Source organism: Drosophila montana, unplaced genomic scaffold, assembly GCF_035044405.1.
Source record: "Drosophila montana isolate Dmon_TW-CO22-7 unplaced genomic scaffold, ASM3504440v1 contig_1505_1, whole genome shotgun sequence".
Classification (NCBI taxonomy): domain Eukaryota; kingdom Metazoa; phylum Arthropoda; class Insecta; order Diptera; family Drosophilidae; genus Drosophila; species Drosophila montana.
Window position 1 is genome coordinate 5,226,855 of NW_026996452.1, and position 24,420 is coordinate 5,251,274.

General features: G+C 45.3%; 8 protein-coding genes across 12 annotated transcripts; 4 read left to right on the forward strand and 4 right to left on the reverse strand.

Moving 5' to 3' along the window:
- Positions 1–169: 169 nt before the first annotated feature.
- ZnT86D (zinc transporter 86D) lies at positions 170–2,431 on the forward strand. 4 transcript variants are annotated; one of them, XM_064693286.1, is made up of 4 exons: positions 170–519; positions 576–788; positions 865–1,293; positions 1,354–2,431. In XM_064693286.1, exons 2-4 carry the CDS (start codon positions 608–610, stop codon positions 1,851–1,853), a joined length of 1,110 nt encoding a protein of 369 aa, XP_064549356.1. In that variant the 5' UTR covers positions 170–519; positions 576–607; the 3' UTR covers positions 1,854–2,431. The 4 variants fall into 4 exon arrangements, with proteins under 4 accessions (XP_064549356.1, XP_064549345.1, XP_064549337.1 ...); XM_064693275.1 differs by having other exon boundaries at positions 170–515; XM_064693267.1 differs by having other exon boundaries at positions 170–511.
- Positions 2,432–3,547: 1,116 nt separating this feature from the next.
- Tctp (translationally controlled tumor protein) lies at positions 3,548–4,529 on the reverse strand. Its single transcript, XM_064693393.1, has one exon. The coding sequence runs from the start codon at positions 4,422–4,424 to the stop codon at positions 3,906–3,908; it is 519 nt and encodes a 172-aa protein (XP_064549463.1). The 5' UTR covers positions 4,425–4,529; the 3' UTR covers positions 3,548–3,905.
- A 461-nt stretch (positions 4,530–4,990) lies between these two features.
- Vps33B (vacuolar protein sorting 33B) lies at positions 4,991–7,333 on the forward strand. 2 transcript variants are annotated; one of them, XM_064693212.1, is made up of 4 exons: positions 4,991–5,145; positions 5,205–5,305; positions 5,360–5,687; positions 5,809–7,333. In XM_064693212.1, exons 1-4 carry the CDS (start codon positions 5,089–5,091, stop codon positions 7,246–7,248), a joined length of 1,926 nt encoding a protein of 641 aa, XP_064549282.1. In that variant the 5' UTR covers positions 4,991–5,088; the 3' UTR covers positions 7,249–7,333. The 2 variants fall into 2 exon arrangements, with proteins under 2 accessions (XP_064549282.1, XP_064549291.1); XM_064693221.1 differs by lacking the exons at positions 5,205–5,305; positions 5,360–5,687 and having other exon boundaries at positions 5,038–5,145.
- Positions 7,334–7,557: 224 nt separating this feature from the next.
- LOC135435975 (neugrin) lies at positions 7,558–8,815 on the reverse strand. The gene has a single exon (XM_064693296.1). It carries the CDS (start codon positions 8,737–8,739, stop codon positions 7,672–7,674), a length of 1,068 nt encoding a protein of 355 aa, XP_064549366.1. The 5' UTR covers positions 8,740–8,815; the 3' UTR covers positions 7,558–7,671.
- Positions 8,816–8,919: 104 nt separating this feature from the next.
- MED28 (mediator complex subunit 28) lies at positions 8,920–9,650 on the forward strand. Its single transcript, XM_064693379.1, has one exon. The coding sequence runs from the start codon at positions 9,013–9,015 to the stop codon at positions 9,574–9,576; it is 564 nt and encodes a 187-aa protein (XP_064549449.1). The 5' UTR covers positions 8,920–9,012; the 3' UTR covers positions 9,577–9,650.
- A 236-nt stretch (positions 9,651–9,886) lies between these two features.
- XNP lies at positions 9,887–15,370 on the reverse strand. The gene is made up of 4 exons (XM_064693146.1): positions 15,180–15,370; positions 12,738–14,779; positions 11,551–12,438; positions 9,887–11,444 (listed from the first exon to the last, which is right to left on the reverse strand). The coding sequence occupies exons 2-4, from the start codon at positions 14,725–14,727 to the stop codon at positions 10,366–10,368; spliced, it is 3,957 nt and encodes a 1,318-aa protein (XP_064549216.1). The 5' UTR covers positions 14,728–14,779; positions 15,180–15,370; the 3' UTR covers positions 9,887–10,365.
- Positions 15,371–15,764: 394 nt separating this feature from the next.
- On the forward strand, positions 15,765–22,201 carry LOC135435868 (nuclear factor related to kappa-B-binding protein). The gene is made up of 4 exons (XM_064693106.1): positions 15,765–17,218; positions 17,886–20,376; positions 20,634–21,274; positions 21,331–22,201. Exons 1-4 carry the CDS (start codon positions 16,070–16,072, stop codon positions 21,880–21,882), a joined length of 4,833 nt encoding a protein of 1,610 aa, XP_064549176.1. The 5' UTR covers positions 15,765–16,069; the 3' UTR covers positions 21,883–22,201.
- E(var)3-9 (Enhancer of variegation 3-9) lies at positions 22,076–24,226 on the reverse strand. The gene is made up of 4 exons (XM_064693234.1): positions 23,933–24,226; positions 23,044–23,878; positions 22,931–22,978; positions 22,076–22,865 (listed from the first exon to the last, which is right to left on the reverse strand). The coding sequence occupies exons 1-4, from the start codon at positions 24,113–24,115 to the stop codon at positions 22,438–22,440; spliced, it is 1,494 nt and encodes a 497-aa protein (XP_064549304.1). The 5' UTR covers positions 24,116–24,226; the 3' UTR covers positions 22,076–22,437.
- Between the last annotated feature and the right edge of the window lie 194 nt (positions 24,227–24,420).

Consider the following 24,420-nt stretch of genomic DNA (forward strand, 5'->3'; position numbering starts at 1 on the left):
TACAAGCAAAAAAAAAATACAGCTAAAAAATGAAGTAAAATATATATATAATATATAAACTATTGAAACAATTTGTCTTGCTAATCACGCTCGATAGTTTTGTGTGAATGTCATTTCTGTTAGCTGTGCAACCCTATCGCCGTTATAACGTAAAGAATGTTTACTGGGTAACATTCACATACATTTAATGACAACACGGCAGATTGGTTGCAGGTTGTATTTTTCGACTGATTTAAAAAAAATGAATTAAATTGCAAGTTCTCAATAAGACAATACAAAAAATCAAAAACAAAAACGGATCCGCAAACACCTGTGTAAATAAGCGGCCGTTCGAGCGGCACGTTAACGTAGCAGGAAGCGGTACGTGCGGGTCATTTACACGAAAAGTTGCCGCCGACGCTGCAGAGAAATTCTTTAAGCGTTTAGCAACAGAGCCAGCTGTAGTGGGGCCAGAGCTTAGCCCAACGATAATACCACGTATGCAAACAATTAAAAAAAAACCCTAGTGTGTGTGCGTATGTGTGTGATAACAAGTAGAGAATGTGTGCAATTATTTTATTGTTTCGGTTTTTTAGGCCAACGCACGTTATTGACATTTGCCGCTACAATGATACCGTTAACGCACAAGGATCGCAGCAACTTTGCCTACCGCGTGAAGGAGAAAGTGAACAGCTGGAAGCGCCTCATCTTCTCCGATCGCAATTCACGCAATTTGTTTCTCTTTCTGCTGCTTAATCTGAGTTTCGCCTTTGTCGAGCTCTTCTATGGCATCTTGACAAACAGCTTGGGTGAGCTTAGCATATAGCATGTGCACATTATCTTATCCAAGTCTGAGACACTTAACTTAAATTTACTTATCTTTAGGTTTGATCTCGGACTCTTTTCACATGTTCTTCGACTGCACGGGTCTGTTAGCTGGCCTTGCTGCCTCCGTCATTACGAAATGGAAGGCCAATGATAAGTTCTCCTATGGCTATGTGCGCGCTGAGGTTCTCGCGGGCTTTGTAAACAGCTTGTTTCTGCTCTTTATTGCTTTCTTCATACTATCCGAGGGAGTGGAGCGTCTAATAGAGCCGCCAGAGGTTAAACACGAGCGTTTATTTGTGGTATCTGTGTTGGGCCTGCTAGTAAACCTCGTAGGCATTTATGCCTTTAATCATGGCGGACATGGACACTCGCACGGTGGCGGCGGCGGCGGACATGGACACTCCCACGGTGGGTCCAGTCATGGTCATTCCCACAACCACAACGATCACAACAATCATAATCATCAGGCCATCTCTTTGGACAATGGTAAGTTGAGGTTAACACCATGTTATTTTCATGTAATTCTTATTTTCCTGCTGGTTACAGGTCACGGGCACTCGCATGATCACGGAAGCCACGGGCACTCGCATGATCTTGGCAGTGGCAGTAACTCCCAGATCATGCGTGGCGTCTTTCTTCACATTCTCGCCGATACACTGGGCTCGGTGGGCGTCATTATTTCGGCTGTGCTTATGCAAATGTTTGGCTGGATGATAGCGGATCCCATTTGCTCCATATTCATAGCGTTACTAATTGCGCTCAGCGTGCTTAGTTTGATTAAAGAGTCCATACTGATACTGATGCAACGCCAGCCCTCGGCCTTGGATCGCTCCCTGCTGCAGTGCTATCAAAAGGTGACCGGCCTGGCCGGCGTCTATTCGGTTCAGGAGCCGCACTTTTGGACGCTCTGCTCGGATATATATGTGGGTGCCATCAAGCTGGAAGTGTCCAAGAATGTGGATCCCACGTATGTGGTAACGCATACGCGCATGATCTTTGAGGCGGTGGGCGTGAAACAGATATATATACAGCTCGACTATGTGTGATGAGCGGCGCTCCAGTTTTCTATTATCTTTATATACATATATATATGATTACTATGTATATTGAGCAGCGTGTGTTGTGTGTGTATGTATTGTAGTACGATGATAATTATGTGCTTTTTTACCTAAATTTTAGTTTCTTAGTCTGAGTGCGCTATAAAAAAAACAACCAAGAGCTGTAAAGTGTAAACGAAAGTTGTACGAGTAATTTGGGAAACTTTGTTAATTTATTTTTTTAACTTGTTAAATCGACTCATTCCAATACTATCAAAAGCGAAACAAAGTGAACGTAGTGCAACAATGCAGCAACTGCTGTTTATATATAAACTTAGTATAATTGTAATATATAAGTCCCAAACTTATGCATTCAAAATAGTATATGCAATTATTTAGTCTTCTTTTTAAATTCGAAAGATCAAACCCACATACTATACACATTTAATGAAATTTGACTGAAAACACATACATTTTTCCAAGTTTCATTATTTAAATGGAAATACTTGCAAGAGCCAGTTTTTGCTGCATCAAAATCTGAACGAAATAAAATAGAATTTGTTAATAGCGTTTTTATACACACAGAATTGATTGTTTATTCAAAAAGTTAGTTGTCTTTCCCGCTGGATTGATCTTATTCTTAAATACTTAAAATTCCAACTGGAATGTTTTCAGATATTGGGCTCCAGAATTTTATTTTTATAAAATTGTTATCTTTACGGCTGTAATCTGATAGGATCCACTTTTATTGTTATATTTATAAACAAATTGATTAAATTCATTTTTCTCGCAAGTGTATGTATGTCAAAAGCTGCCAGATTATCAACTGGACATCTGATTCAAAAGCGTTACCGTCCCAAATTTGAATTTCCGTTGCCCGTGCTCAAATTTGTGCCCTATAAAGTGTTCACAGGCAGCGCATACTGTACACAAGCGTACACGCGATCTAACAGGTATACACGTGCGTCTGTATGTATGTGTGTGTATTTAAATATTCTATTTGAGAGTGCGAATGTGTGCTTAGTAGCGATAGGCGGCACCTCGGAACAACGCACGCTTATACACACATGCACAGAAATCTGCTTAAATAGGTTTATATATTGCAGAAAAACGGTATACAGTTGTTTGAGGTTATATCGAAAGCAACAAATTGTACAAAATGTAGGACATTTTTATTCACAGTGGTGTATAGATGCCAACAGAGTAGGATTGATGTACATACATACGTGTATTGCGCATGACAAGAATTGTCGACAAGTATTCGTATGTATCATTGTCAAAGGTCAATAACATTTCGGTTGTCAAAAATCTCCAGACCTTGGCTGAGTCATGGCTCAAGGGGAGAGTCGCAGCAATAAAAAAATACCGGTGAAAGCAAACCTTCGTAAGTCGGCAGCTGCAATGATATCTCAATTGCGCCTACCTGAAGCATCTAGGAAAAAAGGGTGTTACAATAAACATCATTTGAAATTGCAGTTTGTGTATATGGTTTCCGTTTAATGTTGTTTTTATTTTTATTACATACAAATGTTCGTACTTTTTTTCAGAATGAATATCATGTTCTTTTGACAATCCGTATTCAAAACGTTAACGAAAGCATACAAAATTGCTATAAAAGTATTAAATTACGCTGTTTTCAATTACAATAGTTTTACCATAATTTAGTTATTTTTAGCTACTGTGTGAGTGTGGCTCCTGGTGGACTTGTTCTTCCCGGTTCGCCTCATGCTACAACTACAAATTTTGCTCATACAATTAACAGTTATATTCATTGATACTAAATAATATTACGAAATCAAATTGAAAATTTGGACCTTGCCTAAACATAAACATAAATTTCGTCGAACTGTTGCCAAGAATTAGGAAAAACTGTAACTAATAAAATCCGTTAGAAATATGTAATAGGTATGCGTGAGTATGTGTGTCTGCTGTCTGTCTGCATATTTGGGTGTGTGTATGTACAGTGGTGGCTCTTGCTGTTGTGCCTGGATTGGGCGATGCTTATTGTAACTGTTGCCGCAAGTCACCAAGTCGAGACATACACAGAGACGAAGTATGTTCTTAGCACTTCTCCTCATCAAGACCATGCTTGAAGAACATAAAAACTGGAACGCTCTCGCCATTGATATCACGATATTCACACATGGCTACCATGCCATCAACGTCCATGGACTCGCCCGTGAAGAATTGCAGTTCCTTGAAACGGCCCAGAATGTCTTTCATGGCTTTGTTCATGTTGGTTTTGAACACATCGACCTGGTCAGGTGACTTCTCCTGTAGCTTTTCCAGCACCTTCTTCATGTAATCCTTCAGGTAGAGAGTGTAGGATTTCTTGTCTCCAAAGGCGAACGATTCCTGCAAACGATGATTTAAAACCACATCGACACCAGTTTCAACACTGGCGTCTGTGCCCTCGTCCTGTTCTTCGGCCGATGGGTTAAAACCCTCGATAGCAATATCACCCTGGGAGCGGCTGACTAATTTTCCATAGACTTCATAGATAACCTCGTCGACCAGTTTCATTTTGTAGGTGTCTGCGAACATCTCGTCACCGGTAATGATATCCTTATAGATTTTCATTTTGGCGTTTGTTTTTTAATAGATGCGAGCTAAAATATCTTGCAATATTGCAATTAACAATGCACCGAACCGGGACCACAACTGCCACGCGCTGCAACAGCAAAAAGAAGGAACGAGAAAAAAAAATGGCGAATGATGTTAACTTAACATTTGCTCATCTGTTAATAACAGTGAGCACTAATATTCTTTATCGAAAATTATTTAAATTTGATTGTTTAGTTTTGTACCGCTATTTAATACAGTTCACGTAAGCAAAACAGGTCCAAATGAGTCACGATACTTTCTAAATATATGTAGTTTGTATGCTGCATAAAAAATTAAATAATTAGAAAATAAAACTTGCCTGACAGCACCAAACGAGTAAATTCTTCGAGATGAGCGTTTAATAGTTGAGGATACAGCTGTCTACAAAATTTGCATATGATAGTTCTTAACTACTGATTAAACCTTTTCAGGTGTATATTAAAATCAACTGATTGCCAAAACCCGACTCGATTGGAACTTCTTTATTCGCGATACCTAAACTAAACAATTAGCGAGTTTCCTTTTAGAATAAATAAATAAGAATAAAAAAAAAGTAAAATCGATACATCGTAAACCGCTATCGGTAGAACACACGAATCGATAAGCTTTAGGCAGAAAGTATCGCAGGCGATTCCCTCTAATGGAAGTGACGTTGGAGAAGAAACTCCAAGGATTTCAATTGGTAGCGCAGGAAAAGGTGTGTGCAACAACTAATTCAATAGCTTAGAAATAGAAATTGTTGTGTGGCCGCTATAGTTGCAGGCCATACTATGTTCCATACCGGGCAAAAAGGAGCTCATCTTGGAGCCAGAGCTGATTAAGCCGCTGGAACATGTGTGCACTGCCTCCTGGCTTAAGTGAGTGAATTTCTGAGTATTTAACATCTGTGATAAACGGAACACCTCTTCTAGGTTAAAAGGCATCCAGCGCATTTACAAGCATGATGCGAAACAACGTCTGCCCCGCGCCGCCGATCAAGTTCATATTTACATGATACGAAGTCTACTGGGCACATATCAAACGCTGCTGCGTCAGTTGCAGCAGGTGGCTATAAACGCGCCCAGTGAGTCAACGGATTTGGCATTGCGTATGTTTCATATTATTTGCGTGCCCAGCTGCTATGCATATTTTCATGCACTTTTGGAACAGGCGGGACTGTGGGGTGTGGTGCAGCTGCATCATTATAACTGGGATTTCATATACCTCGATCAAGGTGTGCTCAGTCTGGAGCTGCCTAATGTGAGTGTGGGGTGGCAAGACTTGGGGTTTATGTAGATGGACCTACCATTAATTTTAAATTCTGACTAACAGCATATTTAATCTCTGCCCCGGTCTCTTCCCTTATCGCTCGTTGACACAGCTCTACGAAGGTCTCTATCTGCAAGGCAATAGCTCTGTACTGCCTGCTGTGGCAACGAGCCTTCGCTTGCTGCAAATGATCTGTGGGAAGCCTACTGTAACGATCACATTCGGCAACCACTCGGCGCAACTGCTGCAGTTGCTGAAGGCTCTCGGAAAGATACCGAAGCCCCCAAATCCACCAGAATTTGGTGCCTGGCTAATTATTGACAGAGACAAGGACTATACCTCGACACTGCTAACACCCGCAATCTATGCAGGTCTGCTGTTGGAGGTGTTTCAGCTGCGCGCTGGCGAAATAATCATAGACAATGCCAACAACAAGATACGCAATCAAAAGCTGCAACTTCTCCAAGGCAAAACTGGCCCACCGCCAAACGCAGGCAAGCCCAGTTGCATACGCCTGAGCTCTGACTGTGATGAGATTTATGGCGATAATCGTTACAAACATTTCGCACAGGCTAGCAGCTTGGTACGCGCTCAGGTGAAAGCTTTGGGTCTGGAGCTGCAGAAACTTAACGAAATGCAGCTAGAGGAAATGCACGACTACGTGGCACGGAAGCTGCCCAAACTAACGGAGCTGAAGGCCAAAGTGTTGCGCCATCTAAATGCTTCCGAGATTGTCATACAAATGCTGGGCAATTTTCGCCGACTTCAAACTCTAGAAGAGGACATCCTAAACAACGTATCACGCAAGCGCCTTCTCACCGAGATCGATGAGCTGCTGACCACGGACGGACAACGTTTCAATACGTTACGCCTGCTCTGCTTGCTGCATTTGTGCGCAGGCGTTGCGCCCGAGGAACTGCAGAGCTTTGCTCGCAATTATTGCAACATGTTTGGGCATCGGGAGCTGCGCGTTTTTCAGCAGCTGGCCCAGGCGGGCTTATTGCCGGTGCTGGTTCCAGAGCGCAAAACATCTGCCAAGCTGTTGTCCAATTTGCCGCTGCCCAAGTTCCAGCAAACCGAATTTCAGGCCAATGCTAATCGTCTTAAGTTGTTGACATCCTGCGCAGATGTGGAGCAACCTGCTTGTGGTAGCACCAGTGGCCATCCTGCTCTAAAATCCTGCCCCAGCTTTGTGTTTAATGGTATGTACATACCGCTGGCGGCTCAGCTTTGCTCCATGCTTCTTAATGTCAACAGCGCCGAGCAGCTGGCCACCAAGTTGGCAATGATCGAGGGTCTGCAGCTGCATGTGGGCGCAGAGGCTAATACGCCCAAAGCCTATGCGGCGCAGTTGAAAATGGCGCCAACAGAGACAGCTGATGTTTTTCCGCTGCGACTTCGCAACTTGTTTGTGTTTGTGGTGGGCGGGGCTAATTATGCAGAGATTGCAGCCTGTGATTTTGTGGCCAAACTGACGGGCGCCCAAATAACTGTTGCCTCCGATACACTACTAGCTGGAAGCGATCTTATCGCTGCTGCCTTCAACAACTGAGTATACATCAATCAAATATTACATGTCTATAAACGTAAATTTTAAAATTACACTAATTTCCCTGTGGGAAATTATTCGAATTGTCGATAGGCAAGGCTATAGATTTACTAAGGGCTGACACGGCTGCGACCTTTGCCAAATCTGGTTCCCATTTTTGTTTAATAGTCCACTGGATCTGTTTTCCTTTATGGTTTTATAATCGGTTGCCAAAAATATTTTTTTGGAGGATTATTTCACACAACGTTATTCCTCCATTTTTGGTAAATTTTTGGTAGTTACTGGTACAAAATGACAATCGCCATATGCAGATAGGTTATACAAAAGTGTGACCATATTTATTCCAATGAATAGGACATTTTGTATTTTATTCAACGGACATTTATACATAACGGTGTTTAGCATTATTAATTTGTATTTAATGTGCTACTGATTGTCTCCCGTCATGCCGGGCACACGGTACAGAAACTCCCCATCATCATCGTAATAGGCATCCTCCACGCGATATGTGGCTCCTTGACGGTATAATTTGCGTGGTATAACAATGCGATCCTTCACTTTGCTCATCTCATATTTACGCTGGTCCGCAACGCTGATCACAATTTCAGTGCGCTCGAATTTTTGCACAAAACTAGGCAACACACCCGTACCGCTTAAATTGGACAACTGTTGTTCCAGCTGTTGCTGTTGCTGGGGCACCAGCTGCGACTCCTTCAACTCTTGCAAGCGCATTTTTCGCTTGTTTTTAACTTTGTCCAGTAAATAGGTTTCATCCTCAGACGCCGAAGGAACCATGCCCCGCGGGTCTGTTCGCTGGGCAGACATTCCTGTTGTCAGCTGCTTGTTGCCTTCGTAGCCCAATAAGGCACGAAACTCAGTTTTTTGGGGTACTGGTAGCTCCGGTCGCGTTGGCCACTGCTCTGGCGTTAACTGTTGCAGGTCTCGTCGCTGGCGCTGTGCGAACTTTTGCAGGTGATGCAAAAGCTCTGGAGGTACACCCGCGCATTTTCCAGCGTGCAATTCGGTCCAGTTGTGCATGACGCTGGCATCGTGGGAGCGTATGCGTTCCACACTTTGTGGCCGCCATTTGGAACGTAACACCTTCTGTACAATTTCCGGTGTTGCCGGAAAACTCTCAGCCAGTCGCTCAACGCTCCATTCGTCCGGATCTCGCTCGTGCAGCAGACGCATTTGCTCCTTTTCCGCGTACAGCAACAAATTTAGCAATTTGACCTCGCGAAAATATTTGTGCTTGATCATGAACTGGCGTACACGATCGCGTTGCTGTTGCTGTTGAGCATTGTGTTGGCGATCTGTTTGATGGACGAACATAAAATCCGCTTCCATGTCAGCATAATCCTCACTCGCGTCGGCACTCTGCTGCTGCAAATCCTGCAGTTGATAGCTCATGCCCGGATTGGCACGGCGGGGAACTCGAGCTAGAAGACCCCACTTTGCCGTGTGCAGGCTCCTTATGATGCGGCGTGCACTCATTTTAACATTATTGAAATACCGTTTTTATCGCAACATGCAAGCTATTATGGTAAGACAAAAAGCACTGCGGCATTCCCGCAATTGAAATAGTTACGATTTGCCTAAAGTTATCGATTAACAGCTGATGTTTTTCTACCCGATTGACCGATGACCGTCTTTTATTTTAGGTATTTTTTAATGCTTCGAAGAACAACGCGTTATTTTGCGAACTTTTTAGACTTGTTTACAATTGCTTAAGTACGTCTACAATTTGGGAAATAAACAAAAAGGAGCATGTCTACACCAAATAACGAAGCTGGTGCGGGCAATTTAATGGACGAATTCGAGGAAGCTTTTCAGGCCTGTCTGCTGTCGCTAACAAAACAGGAACCGAACTCCGGCACCAATAAGGAGGAAATCGAGCTGGATGTGCAAAAAACAACAAATCGTTTTATTGATGTGGCACGCCAAATGGAGGCATTCTTTCTGCAAAAACGATTTCTTGTTTCCACTCTGAAACCCTATATGCTCATAAAGGATGAGAATCAAGATCTCAGCATTGAGATACAGCGTAAAGAAGCGTTGCTGCAAAAACACTATAATCGTCTGGAAGAGTGGAAGGCCTGTCTATCGGACATACAGCAAGGACACAATCGTCCCACGCCGCCCATGATGCCAGGGCCATGCCCTACTGGCATGCAGCCTATGGGCGGCCCCGGACCGCGACCCGGTTTAATGAGCGGCATGCCACCGGGCGGATTGCCGCCCGTAGGTCAACTGCCTGCAGGACAACAGCATTTACTGCAGGCGCAGCAAATACAGCAGCTGCGCATGATGGGCAAACTGCCGCCCAAATGATTATCTATTATAGCACGTAATATAAAACATAAGTTATACAACTTTAAATAAATGAAACCCTTATATATAAACAAGGAAGTTGTCTTTCGACTGTGTACATCCGATGTAATAGCTATACGAGTAGTTGAAGCTTTGCAGTTTTATCAAGAATGTCTTACAATTGAGGCAAGTTTGTATAAAGAGACAGTCGGCTAGGTCGGCTGTTGGGAGAGTGGGAAATGTCTCTTGGATCCTATTAACAAGAAGTTTAATATGGAATAAGTGCCCCTGTAAGGTTTCTTTTGTTTATATCATACAAAAAATACGTATGTTTCGTATTCGTATTCTGTGCCATTTATTGTTTGTTATTTTGCTGCGTGTGTAGTTAAATTTTGTAGACCTTAGTAAAGATCGCGTATAATAGCTACTATATCTATGTATATATAACTCATTATATGTTTGCTCGCTTATGTGTGTTTGTGTGAGTGTGTATTGGTATCGATATCTAATATAATTCTAAATGTATTAGGACAGTTTTAAACTTAATTCAGAGATAGAAACTATATAAACTTATGCTTGGGCTATAATCATGAATGTGTGAAAACAAAGCTATTTGTTTTGTTCCCAATGAAAATAAAAGCGTCAATTAACTAACATCGAATTGGAAAAAAAAAAAACCACATATGTAATGTTGAATGAGGCAACATGCCAAGCAATCGCTGTAGCAATCGCAATTCCAATTCTACATCTCCCTAGCGTGAGTCGGTGTGTGCGCATATGATGGATTTCTTAAACACAAATAGATCCGATCTAGTCAATCTCGTATACCTTGTCCGCCTCAAAGCCGGGCGGATTGGCATTGGTGGGCGCAACAGCGCCACCAGGTGCCTGTCCGGTGCCTTGATTGTAGCCCGCCGCTGATGGATTTTGATTGGCATAAAGCAAGGGATTCATGTACAAGCCGCTGGGATGCACAATGTGCGTGTGCAGCTGCAGCAGATCCTTGTACATGGTGGGATCCCCATTGTTCATTTCATTATATAATTGCTGCAGATAGCTGGGCACCAGTTGTATGACCTGATTCTGTGTTAGCTCCGGATGATCTTTCGATATTTTCATGTTGAGCAACTGCAACAAAATATCCGAACGGAAACCAAAGATCTTGTTAGACGTAACGCTGCCAGAGGCATTGCCAAACTGACTGGCCATCTGTGCCCCAAAGGCGTTGCGATCATAACTCATGTACTGAGACGCCTGCACAGCGCGCGTCTTCTCCGCCTCATATTCGGCCCAGGCGGATTTGCGCTCCTCCTCAGTTAGATTCTCGTGCTCCTCCTGCTCCAGCAGCGAATCATGCTCATGGTATTTGAATATCAGCTTTTCATGCTCCGTCAACAGTTCGGCAAACAGCCGATCTTTGGGCAGCAGCGGCATCTCGCGCTCAACGGTCGGCTTGAGCTCATATGTGTACAGTTCCATTAGATCGGTTTGATTGTAATGCCTAGAGATCTGTTGCTCATCGATAACACGCTTGGCCGTTGCCTGCTTGGCCACCTGACGCTCATAAACCTTCTGCTCCATGGTGCCCATGGCAATGAGACGATAGATGTAACATGGTTTCACCTGACCAAAGCGATAGACACGAAAGATGCTCTGCGTATCGTGCGAGGGATTCCACGACACATCAAAGATGACCACACGATTAGCGGCCACAAGATTTATGCCCAAGCCGCCAGCGCGTGTCGAGATAAGAAAGAGTCGGGCACGCAAATTACTGGCGTTATTGAATTTTTTGCACATGGATTCACGCTGCTCCACGCTGCAGGAGCCATCCAAGCGGAAGTAATCCTCGCCGGGTGTCCAGCAGCCCTTGAAGTTGCCCACGTCACCTGCGGTACGAAAAAGAAAACATTACGAAAATGGATATTTTTTAACGGAAATGTTAATTTATGGCGCATTTCTATTAACATTTGGATAAAGCACAATACGACTCACCCTCAAATTCATAGCCCTTGGTATTGCTATCCACCAAAGAGAGAAAATGCTCGATAACATCCAAGGATTGTAGGGACTGCGAGAAGACAAGCAATTTGTCACCAATGGCCTCGCACTGTTGCAGTAAACGCATCAGGATTAGCAGCTTGGGGGAATGATTAACATTGTTCAGCTCCCTCTCCTCAACGAAGGGCTTCCACCATTCAGAGGGATCATCCTTCTGCGCAGATACACCGCCTCCCATTAGCTCCACATCCGAATCGCTGTCCACCAATCCAGAGCGTACACCGTTGCGCGTCTTGCGACTCTTTCCTTTACTGCCGCCTGCGGCATCTGTGTTGACAAGGGTCAAACTGGCATCCGACTTAAACGATTCAGCACTGTCCGATGAATTGGAAACCGCATCCTCCTCCTCGGAATCATCACATATAAAGCCTTCCATTTCATCAGAATCATCGTTGCTCAGCAAACGTTTTGCAATAACATTGTCGCTGTTCACGCGCAGATTCATTGGATGTGTCCAGATGCGACGCAAGTCCTGAAAGTCTTGAAAGAGTCGTGCACCCTTGCCGCAAATATCAGAGCTGCCCTGGTCCCGATGCGTGGTCATATAATAACCATATAGCTGCTGCTGTAGCTCAGAAAGTGTCGTATAAACGACATACTCATGCTTAGGAGGCAAATAGGGCGCTAGCACTGAGTAATCCCGACGCTGTATACAGCCCTCGAGCAGCTTGTGCAGAATGTGCGAGCGATGCTTCATCAGACGCAAATCACGCTCCGTAGAGTCCGTGTATTGACCATTGCTAATCGGATTAACAAAGCGATTCATATACTCCTTATATGTGCCCAATAAACTTGGCTTCACAAACTGAATCATGCAATAGTCTAAGTAAAAAAAAAAATAGATTAATATTTAATATTCTTGTGGATTATACTATGATGATATTTGCTTAAAGCATTCCTGAAAAATTAGACTAGGTGAAAGCTTCAGATGCAATTGTAATGAGCAGTAATAGATTGCAAATAGCCTGAGGAGATTTATTTTGGTAAGTCTTTAAGATTTGATTTTTAAAGCTAAGGCAATATAATCTCTGCCATTCTTTAAATGATGGCCAAGCTTCAGTGTTACTTAAATCAAGTGTCATTACTGCATAAAAGCAAGTGTCATTGAGGCATTTACTTACATTCTTTGAGATTATTTTGGAGCGGCGTGCCAGTGAGTACAATGCGACGCTTGGTGCGCATACGTGTGACCGCCTTGCTAATGGATGTCTTCTCGTTCTTCAGGAGATGACCCTCATCGCAAACAACCAGATCTGGGCCTGGCTCGACAAGCGCATGCTGCAGCTGTTCGCGCTGCTTTTTACGCAAGCCCTTAGCTTTTTCATTGGCCAAAATGCGATACATATCGTAGCCCAGTATGCAGACGCCGCCCTCTTCGTACCATTCGTTTAGCTTGAAGATGCGCGTCGGTTTGTCCTTGTAGCGTGAAATGTCATAGACCTCAATGTCGCGTCGATGGGCGAATGCCATCCAGTGTACAAACTCGCGAGCCCAATTATTTACGGTGCTCAGTGGCGAGATGACCAGTACACGCTCCACGCCGGTGCGCCGAGTGTTTGTGAGCAGCGTGTGAGATAGCGTGACCACTTGTAGCGTTTTGCCCAGGCCCATGCAATGGGCCAGTATACAGCCGGAGCCGGGCTTTTGCTCGCTATCCTTGAGCGTCTCGAAGCATGCATCCCACATGAACTTGACGCCCGCCACTTGGTGAGGCTTTAGCTTCTTAAGCAGACCCTTGTCTACCTGGAGCAGTGCCTTCTTAGAATCCTCGTCAAAGTCTAGTATCAATTCACTTATTTCAATGCTTTCCGATTTCTCAAATATGCGATTGTAGAGCTTTTGGCGCTCCTCGATACGTTTGCGGCGATCCTCCTCCTCTTTGGCTGCCTCCTTGGTGGTCAAATCCAAATCTTTAGTCTTGATTATTTTGCGTATATGCTTGCGCTTGTTCTTGTTCTTCTCGTCGTCACCATCATCGCTATCGCCACTGGAATTCTTTTTAATGCGTCGTCGCTTCTTTTTTTTCTTGTCCTCGGGCTCAAAATCAGATGAGTCCTGTGCGGAGCCGGCATCTTTTTTGCTTCCAAAATTGCGACGCTTCCGTTGTGGCATCACCTCACTGGCGCTGCTCTGAGCATCCTCAGCATCCTCAGCCTCGGTATCAGAGTTCTCTTGCTTTTCCTGCTCCGATTCCGCTGGCTCATCAGCTGCCTTGTAATCGGAGTCGTTATCGCTGACAGTTTTATCGCGCCGATTGCGCTTCGAGGTGCTCGCCTGCTCCAGTTCCGAATCAGTGCTCATCTTGCGCTTTGACTGCACTTGCTTGGCAGCTGTTTCGCGTCCTGCTACTGCTGCTGATGCTGCGGGCAGCTTTAGACGCTTTAGGCGCACTACGCAACGACGTAGCTTTTGTGTGGGCTCCTCGTTTGTCGCGCTGTCGCTGTCAATTAGCAGCTTTGAGAGTAAACTCTGTTTAATTGGAGGCTTCTTGGAGCGTCCTCTGCTTTGCTCCGACGATGAGGAGCTTATGCGTGAATTGCGTTTGGCTTTTTGCACAACAATCTCTTCTTCGTCAGTTGACTCCTCGTCGTCGCTGAGTTCGATAATGGAAACGTTTTTGTTGCGACTTTTGCGCGGTGGCAGTACAGAGGCTGGCCTTAAATTTGTTTTTGCCTTAACGTTGACGTTAACGTTGGCGGCGTTTCTTGTGGACCTGGTGCTGGGGCTGCTGTTATTGCTCTTGTTGTTTGGCTGTGCAAGCAGTTTCTCCAGCGGCACAATGCTTATTTTGAATGCTGGCTTGTCGTCAGTAACAGTTTGATCGTCCGAGCCGACCGCGTCAGTTAGTGAATTGATTGCTGCAGTTGTAGCTGTTGCGTTTCCGTTAATGCCATTACTTTTGCTGCCTGTTTTGTTCGCTTCAATAGTTGTTTTTGTTGAGTTCTCGTTGTCATTGTTGCTTGTGTCTGGTTGCTCCGTTTTTATACTTTTGATATTTTGCTCGCCGCTGTTGCCGCTTTTGTTGCTGCTATTGTTGCTATCGTCGCCGTCCAGTGGATTGATCAAAGTTGCAACAAATGTCTCCCGAGGGTCCGACTTTTCCTCTCCCATAGGTAACAGCGTGTAGGAGCTTCTTTGCGCCGCGTCTCAATTTCGAACAAAGCTAAAACGTTTAACAAAAAAAAGTAAACACAACAAAATCGAGTACATTTTATTTGTTGCAAATTTTTCATTTTAGTTCAATTTGCTGATCTGCTGTTCGATGCGCGTTTGCTTTCGGCGTTTTTGTTGCGCCCTGCTTCTTCAGTTTTTCCTTTTTTTTTTTTTGCAAATGCTCTAGTTGCACCTTTATGTGGCTCGGTTGGTTGCGGACTTTAAACAAACTATTTGTTTGCAAAATGGAAATACACACATAATCTTTAATTATAAGTTTACGACATTTAAACGATTTTAAATGGTTAATTTTTCAACATTCCACCGCCGCGCTTTTTGGCACAGACGCGCTCAGCACCGCACATATACACATGTACATATATACACACACATGCAAATGCGCCACTCACCTATTGCGATTTTTCATTTGCTTTTTGCATTTTGCACTGCACTTGCAGTGTACTCACTGCACATTTATAAATTATTTATGAATAAATTTATTAAATCAAAATGAATTACATATATTTAAAATAAAGCATTAGCATCGCACTGCCAACGCCGCCGCTAAAAATTTTATTTGCTGGTATACACAGCACACAAACACACAGATGTTGATAATGGCAAGGGCAACTCTAGCGCCGACACTAGAGGTGAGTAGTATTCGTATAACTGTTATTTATTCACCCTGTGACTGGATATCTAAAGGATCACAATTTACATTAAGTAAAAGGCTGATTGGGAACAAACTAATTGATATTTAAGCGAGTTATTGTACAAATTAAAATATGGATTACCCGTGTCTTACATATAATGTAGTCTCCCAATCACATTCTTGTCACTGTTATTTAAAACTATAATATGTACTCCATTTCGATCGAGTTTGCAGACATGCCTACGTAAACTATTATTTACTAATAAAGTTTAAATTTTTGATTTTAGTGCCAAAGAATGTTGCTTAAATTAAAATTAATTTTCATTTATTTAATTGAATTTGCATGTAGTCAGCTGTTATTTCGTATAGCGTTGCCATACCTTAATTTAACTGTTAGGCGCTGCCAACACGTGCCGAAAATACGAAGCAAAGAAAAACACCAAAAAACGCAGAGAAAACATGCTACCAGCCGAAGAAGCAAAAGCAATAAAAAAGAGGAAAACAAGCAGCAAATATGTTTGATATAACGAGGCAGCGGAAGAGACAAAAATTATAAATTAGTGTAGAGAAAAAATTTGCCCAGTGTGCGAAGAGAAGCAAAGCTGCATTCATTAATTGAGTAAAAACGACAAAAAACCTCAAGTAGCTATGAGCAATAACAACAGCAACAATATCAGCAGCAGCAGCATGCCATACCCGGAATCCGAGGAAGAGGAGGAGGAGCTCAGCGGGTCTTACAACATCAATGACAATGGGGGCCAGCTAAGCGACTGTAGTAGCAGCAACAGTAGCGCCACTAGCAGCAGTGAAAAAACGGCAAGCAGCTCTAGCAGCAACTCCAGCGATGAGGACGACGACGATGAAGAGGACGCCACGGACCAGGACACGCGTACCGATTCCGAATCGGATGATGGCACCACTACGCAATCCGATGAGCTCGAACTGGCTCAGCTCAGTGAGCAGCACACATTTCGATTGCCCCGCGGCCTCTGCGAGAATGCGAGCGTCTTCCATGAATTCTTTTCCGTAGAGACCTGGCAAATGCTGCCCAACAATATGCAGGCGCAACTGCAGCCTTTGCTGCCTAGCTATGCAGCTCTGCTGGGGCCTTCTCAGGCGGCAGCGGAACAGCAGCGCACGCTTCTGCAGCTCTTCAACGGTGGACTGCAGCGCTTTGGGCAGTCTCCATTGCTGCGACTGCAGCGCAAGTTGGAGGAGGGCAGTCTGCGGCCGGATGTGTTGCAGCTGCGTCTGAGCATTGAGCGTTCGCAGCGACGTGAGCGTCGCTTCCAACAAGCCGAACGACTCAGTCGTTTGGCCAAGGAGCTGTTTCTTTCCCGCGAGCAAATGCTGCAGCAGGTATATGGAATGGCGCCGCCGCCAGAAGGTGACACATTCAAGGCGCAGCCCTGCCCACGTAAACGGAAAACACCGACACTTCACAGAGAGAACAAATTCTGTGTGGACCGTGCACGCAAACGATACTGCCAGGAGCTCGTGCAGCTGGCACGCGATCTGCAGCTGCAGCCCGGCGACATCAGTGCCGACGAGCAGGATGAGGAGGCTGCACAGATCGCCATAATTGACGAGGAGCGACAGTTGAAAACGGAAACAATTTCGCGTCCATCAAATGCGGCGGATAAGAAATGCATTTACAGTACCTTCTTCAAGCGCCGGCCAGGCCTGGATGATGAGCAGGTGCTGCGGAGGATGCAGTCAGATAAGATACAGCCGCTCAATGAGAAAAACTTTAAGAAATACCTACGCGACTACAAGCGACGGAAACTGCAGCAACCGGTGAGTAAAGCATTTTTACCAGCTGTAGCGAATTAGATATGGGTGCGTGTCACGATTTTTAAATGCGAGTAGCCTAGTCCAAGAAGAGGCACAGCTTAACTGCAAATGCAGTAAACAAGATATATATATAAGAGATCTTGAAACGGTGGTAAACATTTTTATTGTTTTCTTCAGTTTGATATTACTCAAATACGAATTAATGCCTACATTAAGCGATGACATTTCTTTTTATTTATTTAAAAGAGTTAACAGGTTTCGATTAATACTACTAATTCGAAAGGATTCCCAGCATTTCTACGATTTTAATTAGTTTAAAATTACTGTTAGCGGTTTTCTGATACTGGAAATTAATTCAAATTAATAATCATTCTAATGTAATGAACTAATTAGAGCGCAATCGACTTATATAATCTTAGTCTTTTAGGGATCGGTTGAAATGTTGAATTTTTACGCGCTCATTTGATATCGATAAATTAAATATTGATTAAAAATATATCGGTAGGATATTCAATCCTGGCTTTCTGCCCGCTGAAAACGAAATATTGCATAACAATTAGCCCCTGCGTAAGACCTTCTTGTTTATATAAAATATGATATATTTTTCGTTCATAATTACTAGAATCAATAGAAAATATGATGAGAGTAAAACAAATCTATTTGGTTTCAGCAATTGCCGGACTTTGACACCGCTGATATACGACTGCGTGATATTTGCACACGCGCCCAGTTTGTGGGCAGCTTTAAGCCAGGACGCAAGCCGAAGGCACTAACAGCGCGTTTCAATCAGCAGGTCAATGAGCCGCCTGCCCTGGTGCCCATTGGTGGCAAGGCCAAGCAAACGGAGCAGGCAGCCGAATTGCTCACCGATGATCCGCAGCATCTGTACGGACGCGCTGCCCTGGAGCCCGACGAGGAGGAGCTACAGCAGGAATTGCAGGAGCAGACGGAGCCAATGCAACAAATGTCGAAGACATTTGCGAATGCAGCTGCAGTTGGCCTCGCACAACAGTTGCCCAAACTGGAGCCCATTGCGTCGCGTACCTTGTTCAGCAGCTCGCCCCGGGCATTGGTCAAGGCTGGCGCTCATATCACCGGCAGTCCCACAAGGGATGCAGCAACAACTGGCACGCCACGTGCACACACCTGTTATTTTTCACTGTTGCGCGATTTGTTTGTGTCCACGCCACAGCATCGTTTGACCTACCAGGAGCTGCAGTCGCAGCTGCACAAGTGGCGCACGGAAAGCTGTACTGGTGGGGCACCGGACTGGCTACGCCAGCTGCCCAACGATTGGACGCAACTGCTGCAATCGGCTGTTAACTTCTTATCTGGTGACTTCGTCACGCTGCCGGCGGAATATGTGCCCTACATTGAGCATAAAACCCAGCTAAACATTTATCAGTGGATTGGCGCTGGCCGAGACTCGGATGCGCGTCTGCAAGCGATCTGCCAATTTTGGTTGCAGCGACGCAAGGAAGACCCAACTGTGCAACAGTTGCCGCTGCAACAGATCCCGGCACAGCAGCAATTAAGTCCCACTGCGGTGCTAGATATGACGCCAACACCGCCGCCACGCTGTCCCACCAGCTGGGCGGTACGTGTAGCCACGCAAGCAGAGATGCTGGAATTTCAGCGGCAGGAGCGTCTGCGCTTCGAGCAACCGCATCGTCCCTTCACATATCGAATGCACGGCTATGAGAGCGTTGTGGGTCCGGTCAAGGGCATTTATACGCAGAGTTTGGCCTTGAATAAGGCACGCGGACATGCCGTCATGGTGGACGACAGGCCGCCATATGTTACCATATTGACGCTGGTGCGTGATGCCACTGCACGGCTGCCGAACGGCGAGGGCACTCGCTCAGAAATATCGGAGCTGTTGAAGTGCTCGCAGTTTATCAATCGCCAGGCGGCGGAGAACGTGCTGCAAACGATTGTGAGCGGTGCGCTAGATCGCATGCATGGCGGCCTGGATCCATGTGTCCGCTATGATGCGCGCCGAAAGATCTGGATCTATTTGCATCGCAATCGCAGCGAGGCGGACTTTGAGCGTATGCATCGCCAGAACCAAACTATGGTCAAGCAGAAACAGCAGCAGCGCAAGCACAATAAGCCAAAGAAGGATGACGCAATGGACACGGCACAGGAGCTGCCCGCATTGGTGGCAGCTACTGCAACAACACCAGCAACGGGCACAACAACTGCACTACCAGCCGTCGGTGCTGTGTTGATCAAAAAGCAGCATCAGCAATCAACGCTGCCGTTGCAGGTGAAATGTCCGCCGGTGCCGCCACTCAAGTATCATATACCGCCGAGTGGCACGCCCGCTGGAACCGTAACTGCAACGAGCGGTGCAGTCCCGACCCAGCAGCTAGCGACTGCACAGAAATCTCTGCTTAAGGCCACGCAGCGTAGCGGCGTTGTGACCCTGCTTGAAAGATCGCCCACAGCGCCAGGCGCTGGCACCGTGCAGCTACTGAAAACATCGCCAAAAATGCCACAGCAGCAGCAGACGGGGCTCAAATGCAGTCCCACGCGCAATACTACGCCCATACTGGTGTCCACGCCCAGTGGCCTGCAAACAGTGCATGTGGCCGCTACGCCCAACAAAAAGCTGGCCATCAAAAAGCCCATTGTCATCAATACGCCCGCACAGACGCCAGCACCGGGTGGACAAGCTGGTAGCTTCATTGTGCCATTGGAACAGCAGAAACAGCAGCAGCACCACCAGCCGAATAAAGCATCGCCCGCGCGCCCGCAAATGCCTAAGAATATTATACGCCTGATGCCCGCCGGTGGAGCAGGCACAGTTGGCAGCAAGCCGTCAGTTGTACAGCTGCCAGCCAGTCCGGCGGCAGCCAAGCCCACGGCGCCTGTTCAAATACTTGGACCTCGAATGCTTGCACAGACCACAGTGCGTCCGTTGCAGCAAAAGATTGGCGCTGTCTCCATTGTCAGCAATAAGCCGACGGGCACGGGTAGCGGCAGTCCGATTGCCAATGCGACAGCCAGCGGCACGGGTACCATTGTCAAGATGTCGCCCCAGGCATTTGCCACGCTGCAGCAGCAGCAGCTGAAGCAGAAGGCCGCAATTGCTGCACAAACTCAACAGCACCAGCAGCAACAACAACAGCCTCAACCACAGCAGCGAATACTCGTGGGTAAGTGCATAACATATGCCAATTTCTAAAAAAAATAGCTGATACTCAAAATGTAATGCGCTATGGGTAATACATAAAACAGTTCGTCCTGACTGCAGACTAAAGCTTCTACTGAAGTTACTTCATGTCTTCACAGAACCATCAGATCGGATTGATACTTATATCCAAAGGTCTTTGTGCGAATGCATTTAAAGTATCAGCTTTCAGTTTTTCATAAAATTATGCTCATATTTTCCGTTCTGATTTTCTATATGCAGGTAACACGGCAATTTCGTCGAACAAAAACATTGTGTTCCAGGCGCTGCCAAAGGCGGCACCTAAAATACTCAGTACCATGGCCGGGCAGGCCAAGCCGCTGGCCACCGCGAATCTCTCGCCGCAGCAGCAGCGCATTGTATTGCAGAGCTTCAAGCAGCCGGTGGCGACAGCAGCTGGTGCCTCGCAGACAACAACGCGTATCATACGCACGACCCCGGTGGCAGCAACAACGTCCGTTGGCACGGCCACAGCAACACAAGGCGGCCACATATTGACGTTGGAGAGCCTACTGCAAAAACAGAACGCTGGGAAGCTCATACAGCTGGCCACAACCACAGCCGGTGGCAATGTCATTACACTGTCGCCCAGCGGCCAAGGCCAACAGCAGCAAGTGACCACGACCAAGCAGCTTCCGACAACGGCGCGAATTGTGACAGCCGGGTCTATGGTGCCCAAGATCATTGGCAAGACGACAGTTGTGCCTGGCAAACCGCTGCTGCTGCATGCTAAGACTCTTAAACTGGGCGGCAATACAGGGGTCAGCACTCAAACGCCCACAGCCACAACGCTGACGAGCGGCGCCATGAAGACGGCGCAAAACATTGTAATTGGCGGGCAGACGGTGAAGCTACAGGGAGCGGTAAGCACGTGGAATTGTAATTTTCAAGAAGCACCTATAACATATACCTATTGCAGACGATTCCAACGCGCAATGCGGCAGGCGCACCCATGCAGACGGTCATCATGGGCAACCAATTGTTGCGCCTCGCCACCAGCAGCAGCGCCACCGTGAACAGCACCGCGACCATCAGTAATAGCCTGCCCGGCACGTCCAGCGGCATTGCGAGTGCGCCCAAAACGTTGCTTATCGGCGCTGGTGCGGGACAAACGCTGCGTCTGGGCAAAAATGTGCTGCTCGCTGCCAGCAGTGGCAGTGGCAATGTGAGCACCACAACAACAATGGCAACAACCAATGCAACACCCGCCAACAATCTTGTATTTGCTGTTCAAAACAATGGCGGACAGTTGTTCTTTACGCCCGGACTGCAGGGCGTCAATCTTAAGCCGTTGTCCAGCTTGAAAGTGATACCCATGGCCACGGCGACAACAGCCGTTGGCGCCGGCAGCGGCGTCAAACTGAGTAATGTGACGGCGGCAACTGTTGATGCGGTGGCTGGCAAAACATTAAACACCAAACTGTTACCCGCAGCTGTGCTGAAGACGGCGAGCGGGGGGCATGGAAATTAAATGGAGCACATGGCAGAGGCTTGTTAAAACTATGTTGTTTTCATATTCAGTTGTTTGGATTTAACCTTTATCATTTATATATATCTATATATAGTAGTTTACATATGTAAATTACGATTTTTAAGCAAAAAGTTTAACACAAATTTTGCTTCGTATAATTATATGAGAATTGAAAAGTTGGGCAATGCACAGCTTCATTAAACCTATTATAATGTTTATTTAGAAGAAAAAGACCTATACAGCTGTACATTAATATAATAACAGACAGACAAAAATTTCCATAATAAAAGTTCAGCAGCTGCTTTAATTTAGCAACATACTTTTCTAGCACACTGTATCGCATCAACGACGCAGCCGCAACACAAAATAATGAAGCCTATGTTTTCTACGAAATTATCTGCTAATGAAGTATACAAAATTAAGATAAACTAAATGAACAATTGAATATAAACAATGACATGACTATGGCTATGTGTGAGTGTGCGTGTGTGTTTACTATCCAGTTATGGCCATTCTTTCAGCTGCTTGTAGCGGATTACGAACATCGCTTATCCATCAGAATGGCGCCTTAGTGTGCTGTTTTAGATGTCGGTTAAGTTTAATTTTTAAATCGAATGTTTTGCCGCAAATACTACATTCGCACAGTGACTTGGTGTGCCGCGGATTGCTGGAATGTTGGCTCCTATTGGTATCATCTTGCATGGCATTTGTTGTGCTTGGTGAAGTCTCGTTTGAAAAGTCTGATTGACCGATGCTTGACGCAGCAATTGGAGTTAGCTGCTCCGGTTCGATTGCCGATTCCAATACCGTTGGCTGTTCTTCGGGCGGCGTTCGGTGTGTCGTCAGCACATGCATTTGCAGCTCATTGGCATCGTCAAATGTGCACTCGCAGAAGGCGCACTGTATCAAATCAGGCTGTGCTGTATTGGAAGTTTCTATTGTTTGCATTGATCCCAGCTTGCGCGCCAATTCTTCCTCATGTTCTGCGTCAAAAATGCATAAATGATTAACCTATGAATCAGCAACGAATATAATTGAATACTCTTACCCTCTATATGTCGATTGAGATGAGCTTGTAGCTGCCGGTGCTTCATAGCTGATGGTTGAAAAACAAAATATGACCTTGATAGGGAAGGAAATAGTTAATTGCATACAACTTACTCTTGCCACAGAAATCACACTTAGAGCGCGTATGCACCGCTAGCTTGTGCTCTTTGAGCGTATCTTTGGAGTTACAGAAGAAGCCACAGATGGGGCATTTGAGATGCTTTTGTAGTTTGTGCCATTTCATGTGAAACCTGAGACGTGATTCGTGTGCATTAGCAAACTTCTTGCCGCATATATGGCACTCGCAATCCTTGAGCATATGTATGCGACTCATGTGCTCGTTGTGCTGTTCCTTGCTGGCTGAAGCATGTCCACATAGCTTGCAATAGACGCCAGGCTCCTCGATTGGAGCTGGTAGCGTGACCAATGCTTCGCCGCTATCATCATCTTCATAGGTGAATTTAATAATATCATCATCGTCATCTTGACTTTCATTCGGCTGAGGCGAACGCTCGAACAGGGTAGAGCTAAAGCCATTTGCAGCGGCTAGCTCCTCAGGCTTTACTTGTGCAAAGGTGGCCTCCTCGTGCAGATGATTAACCAAAGGCGCTGCTGGCTGATATTGCGTCTCTTGTGGCACACGAGCCGTGTGCTCCTCCTTGATAGGTACATGTGGTATATCGAGGGGAGCACAGACGCGCCTGCTGCCATCCTCTTCGCTGCCCTCCTCTTCGTCCGTGTCGAGATAAATGAAGCCACAATATTTCTCCGTCTCACTTTGCGGATCTATTTCCTTTTTAATCACAACCCCATTGTGTGCACGCTTGTAATCGAGCTCATCAAACTGTTCCTGTGTCTCCAGGCAGCTGCGCTTAAAGTTCAGCACTTTTTCGAACTCACCAATGCACGCAATGCACATGTACTGAGGCCGCCCGTCGTTTCTGTCCACCTGTAATAGGAGTTAATTTCAAATTGTTGTCTAACAAACAATGTTCATAGCTACTTCAAGTTTCCAGGCTTTCATTTGCTCCACTATTTCCTGCATGTTGCCATTGAAAATGTCGCCGGCGCCGTTTGTAAATATCGGCTGTATGATTGCATGGTTAGAAATGAAATAAATGCCGCATGTTCGGCACGGCTCAATAACGTCATCATCCCCGAAAGTATTTAGATCAGTGCAATCCATGCCAATTCAGTTGTTTTCTGGTTAATTGCATACAGTTAGGTCATTAATACTAGTCCATAAAATCTACCAAAGTAAATGCACAACGCTTCGTTTATTGTATATAGTATGACAGTTTGCTTTATGCTCAAAAATATCACAAATTCAGATCCCAAAAAATATACCAACTGGAAGAAATACTACAATTTATGGAAATGGTAAAAACGTATATTGGTATATTGGTTTAATATAAAATTATTAACTTAATATTATAAATAATATATACACAAAAAATATTATTAAAATCTATCAATTCGCATATTTGTATT

Excerpts from the sequence above, each read along its gene's own strand:
- ZnT86D (XM_064693286.1), top strand. The coding sequence starts at position 608 with ATGATACCGTTAACGCACAAGGATCGCAGCAACTTTGCCTACCGCGTG. Across the intron at positions 789-864 it reads CATCTTGACAAACAGCTTGG|GTTTGATCTCGGACTCTTTT; the intron begins GTGAGCTTAGCA and ends ACTTATCTTTAG. Across the intron at positions 1,294-1,353 it reads GGCCATCTCTTTGGACAATG|GTCACGGGCACTCGCATGAT; the intron begins GTAAGTTGAGGT and ends TGCTGGTTACAG.
- Tctp (XM_064693393.1), bottom strand. The coding sequence starts at position 4,424 with ATGAAAATCTATAAGGATATCATTACCGGTGACGAGATGTTCGCAGAC.
- Vps33B (XM_064693212.1), top strand. The coding sequence starts at position 5,089 with ATGGAAGTGACGTTGGAGAAGAAACTCCAAGGATTTCAATTGGTAGCG. Across the intron at positions 5,306-5,359 it reads TGCACTGCCTCCTGGCTTAA|GTTAAAAGGCATCCAGCGCA; the intron begins GTGAGTGAATTT and ends CACCTCTTCTAG. Across the intron at positions 5,688-5,808 it reads TCAGTCTGGAGCTGCCTAAT|CTCTACGAAGGTCTCTATCT; the intron begins GTGAGTGTGGGG and ends TCGTTGACACAG.
- LOC135435975 (XM_064693296.1), bottom strand. The coding sequence starts at position 8,739 with ATGAGTGCACGCCGCATCATAAGGAGCCTGCACACGGCAAAGTGGGGT.
- MED28 (XM_064693379.1), top strand. The coding sequence starts at position 9,013 with ATGTCTACACCAAATAACGAAGCTGGTGCGGGCAATTTAATGGACGAA.
- XNP (XM_064693146.1), bottom strand. The coding sequence starts at position 14,727 with ATGGGAGAGGAAAAGTCGGACCCTCGGGAGACATTTGTTGCAACTTTG. Across the intron at positions 12,439-12,737 it reads CCAAAATAATCTCAAAGAAT|ACTATTGCATGATTCAGTTT; the intron begins GTAAGTAAATGC and ends TTTTTTACTTAG. Across the intron at positions 11,445-11,550 it reads CAAGGGCTATGAATTTGAGG|GTGACGTGGGCAACTTCAAG; the intron begins GTGAGTCGTATT and ends TTCGTACCGCAG.
- LOC135435868 (XM_064693106.1), top strand. The coding sequence starts at position 16,070 with ATGAGCAATAACAACAGCAACAATATCAGCAGCAGCAGCATGCCATAC. Across the intron at positions 20,377-20,633 it reads ACAGCAGCGAATACTCGTGG|GTAACACGGCAATTTCGTCG; the intron begins GTAAGTGCATAA and ends TTCTATATGCAG. Across the intron at positions 21,275-21,330 it reads CGGTGAAGCTACAGGGAGCG|ACGATTCCAACGCGCAATGC; the intron begins GTAAGCACGTGG and ends TACCTATTGCAG.